Below are 13,884 nucleotides of genomic sequence, written 5' to 3'. Positions count from 1 at the left end.
TTTTTCAGTATTAGACTAAACCACAGATTCAAGGCCCAGTTATTTTGAAACCCTAACATTTTAAATCTAAATTTATTATCTTTTTCCATGCACTATTTGATTTATATACAAACAACTACCTAAGTAAACACTAACAAGTTCCATCACCCTCAACTTTGAACATATAAGATATAAAAATATCAACATATGACTTCATCGTTCATTCTTATATCAAACTCATCAACTTATGTAATATCCAAAGTCCCATCAATCACATTATAGACAAAAAACAATAAAATCCCGTAAACAAAACTATACAATACACCTATAATGTAGCCGACCCCGCGCTATGCAACTAGTTTTCTTAAGTTTACTGTAACCAAGCAAATAAACCCTACGATGAAAAGCCAATTGAGACGGCAGCTACGATGAAAACGTCATAGAAACCCTAGGTACCACAAAATCAACCGTGCAATGGATTCTTCAGTGGATGGTACTGTTGATATCATCAGTTCGATGCCACAAGAGATCCTCCACCACATTCTCTCGTTTATTCCAACTCAGTTCGCGATTAGAACTTCTGCCTTGTCCAGAGGATGGAGGCATATATGGTGCCACACACCTTTTCTCGACTTTGATTGTTCCTACATACATGGACATAGGCGACAGCTGACGGCTCGAGATATAAACCAAACCATACGTTCCTACAGATCACCTAAAGTCACGAGTTTTCATCTTAGTATGTCACGAAATATCCGTGAACACGAGATTAATAGCTGGATCGAGTTTGTTCTCTCCCGCAATGTGGAGAAGCTGTCTCTTGTCTTGGATGGTCTTCCTAATGATCACGTTTTAGAAAAGATCTTCTTTCTCAGTTCCTCCTTAACGCAGCTCTGCATTCGGAATTTTGATATGATAGCAGTAGTGTCTTGGAAATCCCTAAGGAATCTGACATTGGGTGAATGTAATCTCAATGATGAATCTATTCCTAATATTCTCTCTGGCTCTCCAGTTCTTGAAACCTTGGAATTGGACTATTGTAGAGGACCTCAGCGTCTTGATCTGAGTAAATCACGTAGTTTGAGGAGACTGGTGATTTACTTGCGCAAAGAGCCAACCGAGATTGTAGCGCCACACCTCCATTATTTGAGTTTGGAAAGCTTTAATGACGGACCATGTACTTTAGTGGATGTTTCTTCGCTGGCCGAAGCTAGAATTCACATTGTCGTGGACAATTACAGCCCTCCTTTGAATCTTAATTTTCTTCAAACCATGGTGCTAAAATTGCTTGCCAAATTACAAAACGTTAAGAGGCTTACTTTTACCGGAACCGTTCTCCAGGTATATTTCCTTACCATTCTTATTGCACTCTCTAGTTATAATTGAGTAGAGCTAAAGCTTTCTATAGCGTAGAGTCAGTGTTTGTTTGATGTTTAAATTATTAAGGGGTTCACTGTTTAAAAACGTTTAAACCCATATGCGTAAGTTCTTGCAATGTAGAGATTTATGTTTCATTAGCTCATCATGACCCTTTTCATCGTTTTCTTTTTTGCTATCTAGATTCTATCTCTCGTCGAGCTCCGTGGTGTTCCTTTCCCAACATTCAAGGTTGAAACTTTGACTGTTGAAACAAGGTTTACAAGATCTGTTATTCCTGGTTTAGCAAGGTTATTACAAAATTCACCTGAGCTAGAAAAGCTAATAGCACACGCGACACGCTTGTTCGGCATACCGGTATTTTTTTTCTCCTAAACCTCTTTTTATTAATAAGACAATGCAAACTACTATAACTGACTAGGAACGTGCCAAGAAAGCAAGAACAATGTCTTTAACTTATTTTGGGATTAATCAATATAAAATTAATATTTTTGTACAATCACAAGTGTTGTATGCTTTTGTGATAACTTTTTTTATCCCCTACAGGACAGGGATCTGGACAGATATATGGATTCAGAAAGTTTGAATCCGGATGAATGCTGGAGATCAAAATATGAGATATTTCCTACCTTACTTGAGTTTGGTAGTGTGATGAGTTGTAAGGATGGAACGTGGAAACTCATGGCTTCGTTCATGGAAATGGTGATGAGAAACGTAAAAAGACTTGAGACGTTGGTGGTAGGGTTGGAATGTAATAAACCCAAAGGTAGTGATGCAAGATGGTTTGAAGAGTTGCTTCAGATGCTTCAGTCACTTTCTAACAACAATAATGTTTCCATTGTGCTCAAACGCTAAATATTTTGTATCAGACTTTTGTTTGGTCTTAATATTTCAAAACATGTTAGAGAGTGAAACAAAACACATATATGAAGTTTTTGAGTGAAATTTTACAGGAGTACTATTTCGGGTGTTGCTTCTCTGCCTAAATAACCATTGCGTCAGTGTCTTTCTCTCGACCAATGTGTCTACTCATTAAAAGCTAGCTGTAGATGTAAGATTGCTCAATAGGTAAATTCACTAATAAAATGTTACACGTCTAGTAAATAAATCAAGTTAAGGAACGCTTACAAGAAAGTCAAATGTATATTGGTATCACCAGGCTTTGATGTTCTTGAGCCTGGATTTATATGTTCATTTATATTGTTCTCCTCTATCCTTGTAACAAAAAATATCAAGAGCTGTTTTTAGTGGTTCCATCACTTTCTCGCAACAACAAGGTCTCTAAAATGATGATCAACAACTCTTGTTGAAACCAAGAATACACACTCTGTCTCTCAAAACTATAGTATTGATGCTCACTTATGGAATCTACCCGACGCGATTCTCCATTTTATCCTCTCCGCTATTCCGACAAAGCCTACAATCAAAACCTCCGTCTTGTCCAAACGATGGAGACATGTTTGGTGCGAGACACCTTCTCTCTCACTCGACACTCATAGAGTGGTTACCAGACGATAAACATTGATAGCTGTCTCTTGAGTTTCGTCATACTCGTGTCAGGGATTACGATTTTCCTGATGGCTTTTACACCAATTCTACTGTAAAGCAGCTCCTTGTTGACTCCTTGCTTAAGGCATTCCAAAAGAGATTTGTAAACTCATAATATTTTTTTGTTTCTTTTCTCTTAGCTGATAAACGATAATACAGGCTTTGATTGTGGTTCAGAATTTTTGAGAAAACTGAATTTTGTAAGTTTTTTTTTAATGTGATTTAAATATTAGTAATAATTATGAGAAAAATGAATTATTTTATTTTATTTTATTTTATTTTGCAAATTTTCTTAAGTTTACTGTAATAAACCCTAGATAAAAAGTGCCAATTGTGTCATAACTATGGTATAAGTTATTGAGCTAAGCTTGAAGTAACTTGAGTTTCAAGTTTCTAATCATGGTTGAGTTATGAGATTAGGAAATATACTTATTTATGAGTAAATATGTTAAACTTAATAAGATTAGGAATTATAATCTTTATACAAGGAAATGCCAAAGGTTAAACAATATTCGGTACACCTACAGAGTTCGCCCTAAACGCTCCCAGGCACGGGGCTCGAGGTACACCGAATTTCAATGTCTTCCGGCGCCGGCGACGCGTTTTCCCGCCGTCGCTGGTCTCTCTCGTCGCCGCTGTCTTCTGCCTTCATCCCACTGTTCGCTGCTCACTTCAAATTTCAGATGCTACGGAGTCGTAGCCTTTTGCAAACCGAAGAAAGGGATACCCGACGGAGCCTTTGTCGGAGACATGAGCTTCGGCTCCTCGTTTCCACTATAGTCCTCCTGACGGTTCTTCTTACTTGCTCGGTCTGCTCTCCAGCGATGAGTCGAGAGGATTCTCTCACCACCGTTGTTCTCAGGTTCACGGGAACGTTTCCTGGTGAACTTCACTCTGGCTGTCTACGGAAAAGCTATACTGTCGACCTTAGCCGAGTTCTTCAACTTATCATGGAGTTAAGCTCTCAACGCTCAAGCTCTTGCTTTCCATCTCCGGGAAGTGAGACAGCAAAACTACCGCATGTCGCTCCTTTCTACTCATATGGTGCCAGAGTGCAAGGCAACTCAAGCTCAGATCCGAATCTCATCGGAAGATCTTCACTTTCCTCTCCTCCTAGTGAGCTGCCATCTCCCCTTGCGTGCCCCTTCCTCAACGGCGAATCTGCATATCATCACCGAACGTCTTTCTCTACATCTGGGTTCGATGGTCACTCAGCTTGCTCCGGTGAGCTCGTCTCTCCGCCGGTGAGTACCATCTATCTCTCAGTCGACGGCTACTGCACCATCTCCGACCTTCAATTTCGATCAACGACGTCTCGAATTTTGCTAAGGTGATTACCAAGAACCTAAAGCCCATATTTTCAAATCAAAACATGCGATATATAGCTGTGGTTATGGTCTTTTTGGTTATATTAAAGATGTTCGATGGATTCTTCGGGATCAATAAGCTGAGATTATTACAATATCATCTCTTTTGGAAGAATTTTTATGTGGGTTCACCAACTCTGGTATGGGTTTCATCATCCTCCTCAAACGAGGAGAGTTTTTCACAACTATGCCTCCCTTCTATGAACGGAGATGCTCTCTCGGATTCTCTGCTGAGTCCTTGTTTCAACTTACTTACCGGTTTGTTACTTTGCGTAGCGGTCTGTACGGGGCCAGAAAGTGCAATCGAGACTACTTCGGTTTTTCTCGTTGGTGAGGGTTGTCCCTCAACGTCACTTGTGACTATTTCTCAGCTATCCGACTTTGTTGTAGCTTCTTCGACGCATTCAAACTTTGTTTTGAATTCGCTGTCAACTTCATATGGAGACTTATCCTGTTTGATCTCATTTTTCATTTTAGTTTATGATTTGTCTTCAAGAAGATGTCTAATTCCCTCTTTCCCTTGTAGTCCTTGAAGTTAAGTTTTAATGAAAGTTGTGTTTCAAAAAAAATGGACTGTACGATCCAGAATACCAAAGACAAGGTCTATGTATTGACCCTCACTTGAGAAACATAACTTATGAGTTTGAATGTTTAAGGTTTTGAGTTATTTTCTTTAAGATTAATAAAAGAGTTATTCTTATTAAAAATTCTTGAATTCGATCGAGCTTTATAAAGAAATCGTCATAGAAACCCTTGGTACCGCAAAATCAAACGTGCAATGGATCCTTCAGTCGATGGTGTTGATATGATCAGCTCGATGCCGCCTGAGATCCTTCACCATATCCTCTCATTTATTCGAACTCAGTATGCGATCAGAACGTCGGTGTTGTCCAGAGGGTGGAGGCATGTATGGTGCGAGACACCTTTTCTCGACTTTGATTGTTTCCACAGATATGGAATTAGGCGACAGCTGACGGCTCAAGATATAAGCCAAACCCTAATTCTATACAGGGCTCCGAAAATCACGAGTTGTCATCTTCGTATGCCACGAAATTTACGTGAACACGAGATGAATAGCTGGATCGAGTTTGTTGTGTCCCGCAATGTGGAGAAGCTGTCTCTTTTCTTCGATTGTTACCCTAATCACGTTTTCGAGAAGATCTTCTATCTCAGTTCCTCCTTAAAGCAGCTCTGCATTTGGCATTGTGATATGATGATTCCGGGATGCACAGTATCTTTGAAATCCCTAAGGAAGTTAAAATTGTGGGACTGTCATCTCTACGATGAATCTGTTGCTAATATTCTCTCTGGCTCTCCAGTTCTTGAAACCTTGAGGTTGGATTACTGTACAGGACCTCAACGTCTTGATCTGAGTAAATCACCTAGTTTGAGAAGACTAAAGATTCTCTGGTGCCCAGGGCCAACCGAGATTGTAGCTCCGCACGTCCATTATTTGAGTTTGAGCAACTCTAGTGAGCCACCACCTACTTTAGTGGATGTCTCTTCTTTGACCGAAGCTAGCATTGACATAATTGATTCAGTGAACCTTTGCCGTCTTTTGAATGCTGATTTTCTCCAAACCATGGTGTTAAAAATGCTTGCAAAATTACAAAACGTTAAGAGGCTTACTTTTACCGGACCCATTCTTGAGGTATATTAATTACTTTGTTTACCATTCTCTAGTTAAGGACGGCTAAAAAATTTATATGTCGCAGAGTCACTCTTTATTTGATGATTAATATAAGACTATGGAACCTTCTCTTGTACTGGGGATAACAGTTTATGCACGAGCCTAACCATTATTTTGTATTCATTATTTATCTTTAGTTTCATTGTCTTAAAAGAATTTTAAAGCCAATATGCGTATGTTCTTGCAAAGTAGAGATTTATATTTCATTAGCTTATCATGACCCTTTTTTATTGTGTTTGATAGATTCTCTCTCTCGCTGAGCTCCATGGTGTTCCTTTCCCAACGTTCAAGGTTGAAACTTTGACTGTTGAAACAAATTTTACAAGATATGTTATTCCTGGTTTAGCAAGGTTACTACAGAATTCACCTGAGCTAAAAATGCTAATAGCACACGCGGGATACCAGGTCGGCATACAGGTATTTTTTCCTCATAAACATCTTTCATTTTCTTGTATTTTAATAAGACCATGCAAACTAGTAACTGACTAGGAAGGTGCCATGGACAATGTCTTTCACTTTTTATTGGGCGGCGCTAATGTATATAAAATTGATCTTTTTGAACAGTCACAAGTGTTATATGCTTTTGTGATAACTTTGTTATCCTCTACAGGACAGGGATCTGGACAGATATATGGATTCAGAAGGTTTGAATCGCGATGAATGCTGGAGATCAAAATATGAGGTATTTCCTACCTCACTTGAGTTTTGTAGGATGATACGTTGTAAGGATGAAATGTGGAAGCTCATGGCTTCGTTCATGGAAATGGTGATAAGAAACGTAAAAACACTAGAGACGTTGGTGGTAGGGTTGGAATATGTTGTTAGTGATGCAAGATGGTTTGGACTTCAGATGATTCCAACGCTTTCTAACAACAATAATGTCTCCATTGTGCTCAAACGCTAAATATTTGTATTATGTGTGTTATTTGGTTTTTAATATTATAAAAACATGTTAGAGAGTGAAACACAAAGACTGAATTATTTTTATATATGAACTTTTTTGAGTAAAATTTTACAGGAGTATATTTGGGTGTTGCTCATATTTATAAGCTTTAGATATAAGATTGCTCAGTAGATGAATCAACTAATAAAATGTTACACGTCAAGTGTATAAATCAAGTTAAGGAACGCTTACAATAAAGTCAAATCTATGTGTGTCATCAGAGGCTTTGATGTTCTTGTGTTCACTTATATTATTCTCCTCTATCCTTGTAAGTTGTAACAAAGTTTTGCACGAGCTGTTTCAAGTTGCTTCATCACTTTCACGCAACAACAAGGTCTCCACTATGCTCAAGTAACAACTCATTGTTCGCACCAAGAATACACCACACACTCTGTCTCTCAAAAACCAATCCATAGTATTGATTCTCACTTATCATGAAATCTATCACTATTCTGCAACAGTGTTTTTAAAAGTTTAAAACCAGATTTTGTAATAAATAATTTATATTATGAAAATATTACCTTTTAAGTACCTAACTTTTATTATTTTCACGAGAATACGCTAATCAAATATATAGCGACATTTAACACCACTTTTTACACACAAAAAGATATTTTGAGACTCGGATGGATAATAGCCACGGCTGAAATTTCCCGACAGCAAAACGGCGTCACTACCGGAGGCCGTTGAAACCCTTTCCAATCATCCCTCACCGAAAACAAAATGAACGGCGAAGATCCAACCGACGGTCACGATTTCATCAGCTCTCTACCAGACGCGATTCTCCACCTCATCCTCTCCTCAATTCCGACAAAGTCAGCGATCAGAACCTCCGCCCTGTCCAAGCGATGGAGACACGTCTGGTCCGAGACCCCTTCCCTCTCCATCGACAGCCACAGAGTGGTCGCCAGATCGATAAACAAAACCTTATCCACCTTCTCGTCTCCCAAAGTCGCGACCTTTCACCTCCGAACATGCTTAGCCAATAGGATCCAGCACGTCGACACCTGGATCGAGTTCGCCGTCAACCGTCACGCGGAGAAGCTCTCTCTCGAGTTTCGTGATACACGTGTCAGGGACTACGACTTCCCCGACTCCTTCTACGCCAACTCTACCGTGAAGGAGCTCTTGATCGAGTCTGGATCCGTTGTGATGAAACCTAAGCGTGACGTGTCGTGGACGTCGCTAAAGAGCTTGTCTTTGAGTTACTGTAAGCTCTCCGACGACGCCCTTGTCAAGATTCTCTCTGGCTGTCCGCTGCTTGAGAGCTTGGAGCTGATGTTCTGCGACGAGTTTCGGTGTCTTGATCTGAGCCGTTCGCCGCGTGTGGTGAGATTGGAGATTGATCGGAGCGATTGGTTTCTCGGACCGACGGAGATTGTGGCGCCGCATGTGCATTGTTTGAGATTGAGACACTCGAGGTTACCGTGTAGATTAGTGGATGTGTCTTGTTTGAAAGAAGCTAATTTGAACATTTACTTCTGCGATCTTGGAACACTTACTGGTGATTTTCTTCAAGGGAACGTGGTGAAGATGCTGGCGAAGTTGCAGAATGTTGAGAAGCTTACTGTTGGTGCTACCTTTCTCCAGGTATGTTAGCCAATAAGGTATAAGTAAATGAACATTCGAAGTAAATTTTGACCAATGGATCTTGTCTTGTTGTACTTTGTGTTTATGTGCATGTGGCTTTTAGATGTTGTCTCTTGCGGCGCTCTGTGATGTACGTTTCCCGACGCTCAAGGTCGAATGTTTGACTCTTGAAACGATGATTGTTCGGTCTGTTGTTCCTGGTATAACAAGGCTTCTACAGAACTCACCTGGATTACGAAAGCTAACGATTCATACCGTGAAATGCAGCATCATATCGGTATCTTTACCAACTAAAAACCTCTTTTTATTATCCTTCTAATATACTGTTAGTATCTGAGATGTTGACATTTATTTTGTTATGAATATTTTGTTTTTCTGTGTCGCAGGAAGCACATTTGAACAGTTACTTGCGTTCACATAGCTTGAACCAGCGTCAATGCTGGAGATCAAAAGACACGGCCTTCCCTGGATCTATGGAGACCATTTCAATGTTGGTGGGGAAGTACGCAGAGTCCAATCTTGTGGCTTCGTTCGTGGAGCGTTTATTGAGAAACACAAGAAGTCTGGAAACAATGGTTGTGCTCTTGGTGGGTTACCTTGATGCATCAGGTTTTGAAGAGCTTGTTGCAATGGCTACAAGACTTTCTCACAAGCGCAATGTCTTCATTTCCATCAAGCAAAGCCATGTTCAAAATGTATCCAACACTTTCTCGTAATTTACTTTGTAGCATTAGTTATTTAAGCAAAAGCCATTTGTTAAAATAGGTATCATCACGCTCTGACGTCAGATTAATTGTATTTCGATTTTTCTGTAGAATTGTATAGTAAGCATGTTTTGCTCATTATGAACTTTTAAAAACACATCAAAATATTTGATAAATTAAGACTAAAGGTTAGTGTGAGACAAAATATTTTATAAATTAAGATTCATTGAAAAAGTGATTAAACACAATGAGTTCAGGAACCTTTGCGTAGAATAGAACAGAACATAAGAGTTTTCAAAAACTGAACTAACAAAAGGTGCTTATAACATCAAAACAAATTTCAAAAGCTTGATGCAATATCTTAAGATCTTGGCTTCTCCTTCTTCTCCTTGAAGAGGGCCAAGAGTGAGACACCAGAAACCTTGACGACCTTGAACCTGACTCCGGGAATATCTCCCACAGCATGACCCTTACGACCAAACCCAGCAATCAACACCTCGTCCTGCAACAACAACAGCAACAGCAACAGAGGAAAATTCAACATTTTGACAGAAAAAATACTAATGTCAAATGTGATCAGTTACAAAGGCTTTAAGACGATCAGACTTACATTTTCCTCAATGTAGTTCAAGCAACCATCGTTGGGGACAAAAGCGGCAATCTTCTTTCCGTTCTTGATAAGCTGAACTCTAGCACACTTACGGATAGCAGAGTTAGGCTGTTTAGCCTCAATACCGCTGCATAATCAATCAAATCAAAGAGACCCATCAGCTCCAATATCTATACTAAAGAAACTAAAATTACTATATTTTTGATTGGCCTTACATTTTCTCAAGAACAATTCCCTTGGCGTGGGAAGAACCAGCAAAAGGCTTCTTCCACTCGTTACCCTGATGGGACTTCTTGTACTGCTTGTCAGCCCACCTCTGATTGATACGGAGCCTCTTGAGCTTGCGCCCAGCTCCCATTCCCCTTGTCTTACTGTTCCATATCATCACATCAACAACAAAACATTAAGGAAAAAGATGAGCTTCCATCTATAAAATATGGATTTAACATTCATTCAGCGATTCAAATCAGCATTCACACGATGAAGACTCTAGAATAGACGGTCAATAAACAATAATCAACAGAGATGCATTGCGTCACAATCATTACAGAACTCAATGATAATCAGAAACCACAATGAAAACCAAAAATGTGACTCGTGAAGCCATTTCCAGCAGGAAAATAATAGCAGACTCGATTAAATCCCTCGTAGTTCACAGAAACAGATAACAGCAGAGAGAAGAAGGATCTAAGAGAGGTGAAACGTACCCCATGTTTGTTCGTCGAAGGAGGAGAAGATCAACAGCAAAGAGGTTGATGCGGCAAGCAAGAGTAGATACTGAAAACCCTAAACCTAGTTTTATTAGTGACTCCTAATATATGTAAAGGATCAGCGATACCCCAGCCCATTTATAAAATAATAGGCCCATCTCATATTGGGCTTATAAATTGCCAATAACCTCTTTTGAACATGATGTATACGCTCGTGTATGTATAAATACTCCTTTATCTTATTAAAGAATACAAGTCACATGCAACCTACCCCACCGTACCTACCTACAACCTCCGCCACGTCAGCCTCACACTCTTTACAAAAACCGGCTCTAACAGGTAAACGAGGCCCACACAAAAGTAGTAACCCACCCCGTGCAACACTCACTGGCTGAGCCGGTCCCCACCACTTAACCGTCGATACCACGGCAGACCGACGTGTACAAACAACAACCGTTTATTTCAAAAAAAGGCAATTTCGATTCTGTGGTCCATCTTTCTATTTTATTAATGCGCCAGCAAAATACGAAAAGAGGAAATTTCAAAGAGAGAGAGAGAGCCGGAGAATCTCGTCAATGGCGGAGTGTGACTTTCTACCTTAGTAGCCACCAGTCAAATCAAGGAGGCGACGGAGAATATTGTAAAGGAAGAATAAAGTTTAGGTGAAGATACGACTCGGAGGTAAAGAGAAACTTTTGTCTCCTTTCGCTTTCTTTAGTAAAAAAAAGAGAGATAATGATTCGTTACTGAGAGAGAGCTTGAAACTCACGCTTTGTAAAGGTGTCAGCTCATTCATTCCTCTCGCATCTTTCTTTAAAATTTATATATATATATATATATATATATATATATATATAACTGATTTTTTTTCACAGTGATTCGGGTTTAGAGTTTGGATTAGGGATTTTAAAATCGAAGATGGATGAGATTAGAGGAGTGCCTACGTGGCAGGAAGAGCTCGCGAGTCTCGTCGACGCCGGATTGCGGTACGACGGAGCGCCGATCGATTTGACGGCCGCTACCGAATCCACCTCAAAGAGATCGTCGGGTTACTTGGATGGATCCGGATCCGGATCCGGATCCGAGGCGAGAGAGACATTGAAAGATCAAGTGACGGGGTTTATGAAATCGTGGGGAGAGATGCTTCTCCACCTCGCCAAAGGATGCAAGGACATCGTGGAGCAGACGGTGGTCACCGAGGACTCGTACGTCGTGCGGAAGCTCGCGAAACCGGCGGCTAAAGTTTCGAAGAAGCTTAGCTTTATGAACGAGTACTTGCCGGAGGATCGCGATCCGGTTCACGCGTGGCCTGTGATCTTCTTCGTCTTCCTCTTAGCTCTCGCAGGTATATCATCACAATGTGTTAGTTCTTCTCAGAGTCTCTCTCATTCACAATTAGTTAGTAACCTGTACTTAGCCTGAGAACTGCATGCCGTTTGAGAAATAGTAACATGTACTAAGCGTGATACCTGCATGCCGTTTTACAAATGTATTAAGAGACTCTATGTTCCTTGCATTGTGACATATTCTTCTTTGCAAGTGCAGCGTTAAGCTTTAGCCCAGAGCAGGATAGACCAGCGGCGGTGATAAGGAAACTGCGTGTACATCCCACCAATGCAGCTCGTGTGCAGCTTCCTGATGGTAGATACTTAGCTTACCAAGAGCTTGGTGTTCCAGCTGAAAGAGCAAGATACTCTTTACTTACTCCTCATTCGTTTCTCTCCTCTCGGCTTGCAGGTAATGTATATTCAATTAGTTTTTCATCAGTTTCTGTTTACGTTTAGTTTTTTGCCTTCTAATGGTTGAATTTTTTTTCTTATTCAAGGCATACCTGGAGTGAAGAAGTCACTGCTTGTGGAGTATGGTGTCCGTTTAGTTTCGTATGATCTTCCAGGGTTTGGAGAGAGTGATCCTCACCGACGTCGAAACCTTAGCTCATCTGCCTCGGATTTGATTAACCTTGCGGCTGCTGTTGGAATTGATGAAAAGTTTTGGTTGCTGGGTTACTCTACTGGTAGTATGCATACATGGGCTGCAATGAAATACTTCCCTGAGAAAATTGCAGGTACTAACAATGTCCCTAAACCGTTTTGTATCATTTGAAACTGATGCTTTGCTAGACTATTGCTCAATGGGTTTGGTTGTGTGAAACTACAGGAGCTGCAATGGTGGCTCCGGTGACCAATCCTTATGAGCCAAGCATGGCAAAGGAAGAGATGGTGAAAACATGGGAGCAATGGTTAACAAAGAGGAAGTTCATGTACTTTTTAGCTCGCCGGTTTCCAACTCTTCTCCCTTTCTTCTACCGTAGATCATTTCTCTCTGGTAAACTTGATCATCTCGATCAGTGGATGTCACTCTCTTTAGGAGAAAAGGTATAAATTTCATCAGTGGTTAGAGGTCATAAAGCAGAGACTCACGTTTGCTAACTCTGTTCTTTCTTTCTTTCTTTCTTTCTTTCAGGATAAGCTTCTACTCGAAGACCCAACTTTCCAAGAATTTTACAAAAGGAACGTGGAGGAATCTGTCCGTCAAGGAATCACAAAGCCATTTGTAGAAGAATCCGTGCTTCAAGTATCGAGATGGGGGTTTACTCTTTCCGAGTTCCGCACACAGAAGAAATGTACAACTAATGGTGTCCTCTCTTGGCTCATGTCAATGTACAGTGAAGCTGAATGTGAACTTGTTGGGTTTCGAAAGCCTATTCACATATGGCAGGTAAATTTCTGCGCCATACAATACATAGTTAATATTCTGTAAAACTCATTGTAGTTTAACTGTCTTGTGTATCTTAAAGGGAATGGAAGATCGGGTGGCTCCACCAGCGATGAGTGACTACATTGGCAGGATGATACCGGAAGCTACTGTACATAAGATTCCAAATGAAGGTCACTTCTCGTTCTTCCATTTCTGTGATGAGTGCCATAGACAGATTTTCTATGCTTTATTCGGAGAACCAAAAGGGCAACTCGAGAAAGTAAGAGAAACAGAGGAGACGCTAGTCGAAACAGAGGCCGCACATATGGACACTAGTGCTGCTACAACAACCACCAAAGAGTAAAGAAGTAAAGAGGTGGATAACTATAGAAATGATAGCTACATATTTTTTTTTTTTTGCTTCGGATTCTATAGGGTTTTTACACCAAACAGAATTTTATTTTGGATCACATTTTGCATTCTACAAGTAGTGGTGAATGAGAATCTGTCAATGCTTTTCTCGTTCTGATGTTACAGTTGTCTGTCTGATGGATTCAGTCCAATTTCTTATAGCACGTCTGCTACTTACTGTTACTGTCACACATTTAACTAAAAAGATTTCTCTTAGTGTCGCAGTTTTTGTTTCTGTTAGTTAATCATGGATGTGTT

The 13,884-nt window shown here is 40.2% G+C and overlaps 5 protein-coding genes across 6 annotated transcripts; 4 read left to right on the top strand and 1 right to left on the bottom strand.

Moving 5' to 3' along the window:
- Positions 1 to 390: 390 nt before the first annotated feature.
- LOC106315375 (putative F-box/LRR-repeat protein At3g28410) lies at positions 391 to 2,211 on the top strand. Its single transcript, XM_013753103.1, has 3 exons — positions 391 to 1,320; positions 1,540 to 1,713; positions 1,903 to 2,211. Exons 1-3 carry the CDS (start codon positions 454 to 456, stop codon positions 2,209 to 2,211), a joined length of 1,350 nt encoding a protein of 449 aa, XP_013608557.1. The 5' UTR covers positions 391 to 453.
- Positions 2,212 to 5,049: 2,838 nt separating this feature from the next.
- LOC106315374 (putative F-box/LRR-repeat protein At3g28410) lies at positions 5,050 to 6,865 on the top strand. The gene is made up of 3 exons (XM_013753102.1): positions 5,050 to 5,922; positions 6,205 to 6,378; positions 6,572 to 6,865. The coding sequence occupies exons 1-3, from the start codon at positions 5,050 to 5,052 to the stop codon at positions 6,863 to 6,865; spliced, it is 1,341 nt and encodes a 446-aa protein (XP_013608556.1).
- A 634-nt stretch (positions 6,866 to 7,499) lies between these two features.
- LOC106318015 (F-box/LRR-repeat protein At5g02910-like) lies at positions 7,500 to 9,336 on the top strand. The gene is made up of 3 exons (XM_013755845.1): positions 7,500 to 8,494; positions 8,598 to 8,771; positions 8,881 to 9,336. Exons 1-3 carry the CDS (start codon positions 7,628 to 7,630, stop codon positions 9,208 to 9,210), a joined length of 1,371 nt encoding a protein of 456 aa, XP_013611299.1. The 5' UTR covers positions 7,500 to 7,627; the 3' UTR covers positions 9,211 to 9,336.
- Positions 9,337 to 9,393: 57 nt separating this feature from the next.
- On the bottom strand, positions 9,394 to 10,632 carry LOC106318016 (40S ribosomal protein S23-2). Its single transcript, XM_013755846.1, has 4 exons — positions 10,516 to 10,632; positions 10,024 to 10,179; positions 9,809 to 9,935; positions 9,394 to 9,700 (listed from the first exon to the last, which is right to left on the bottom strand). Exons 1-4 carry the CDS (start codon positions 10,518 to 10,520, stop codon positions 9,560 to 9,562), a joined length of 429 nt encoding a protein of 142 aa, XP_013611300.1. The 5' UTR covers positions 10,521 to 10,632; the 3' UTR covers positions 9,394 to 9,559.
- A 265-nt stretch (positions 10,633 to 10,897) lies between these two features.
- Positions 10,898 to 13,826, top strand: LOC106318013. Of its 2 annotated transcripts, none has more exons than XM_013755839.1 (7): positions 10,898 to 11,199; positions 11,394 to 11,863; positions 12,064 to 12,255; positions 12,344 to 12,583; positions 12,676 to 12,893; positions 12,982 to 13,236; positions 13,316 to 13,826. In XM_013755839.1, exons 2-7 carry the CDS (start codon positions 11,437 to 11,439, stop codon positions 13,577 to 13,579), a joined length of 1,596 nt encoding a protein of 531 aa, XP_013611293.1. In that variant the 5' UTR covers positions 10,898 to 11,199; positions 11,394 to 11,436; the 3' UTR covers positions 13,580 to 13,826. The 2 variants fall into 2 exon arrangements, with proteins under 2 accessions (XP_013611293.1, XP_013611294.1); XM_013755840.1 differs by lacking the exon at positions 10,898 to 11,199 and adding an exon at positions 11,214 to 11,298.
- Positions 13,827 to 13,884: the final 58 nt, after the last annotated feature.

Source organism: Brassica oleracea, chromosome C9 (genome assembly GCF_000695525.1).
Source record: "Brassica oleracea var. oleracea cultivar TO1000 chromosome C9, BOL, whole genome shotgun sequence".
In the NCBI taxonomy this organism is placed as follows: domain Eukaryota; kingdom Viridiplantae; phylum Streptophyta; class Magnoliopsida; order Brassicales; family Brassicaceae; genus Brassica; species Brassica oleracea.
This window is presented reverse-complemented; position numbering and strand designations above follow the sequence as displayed.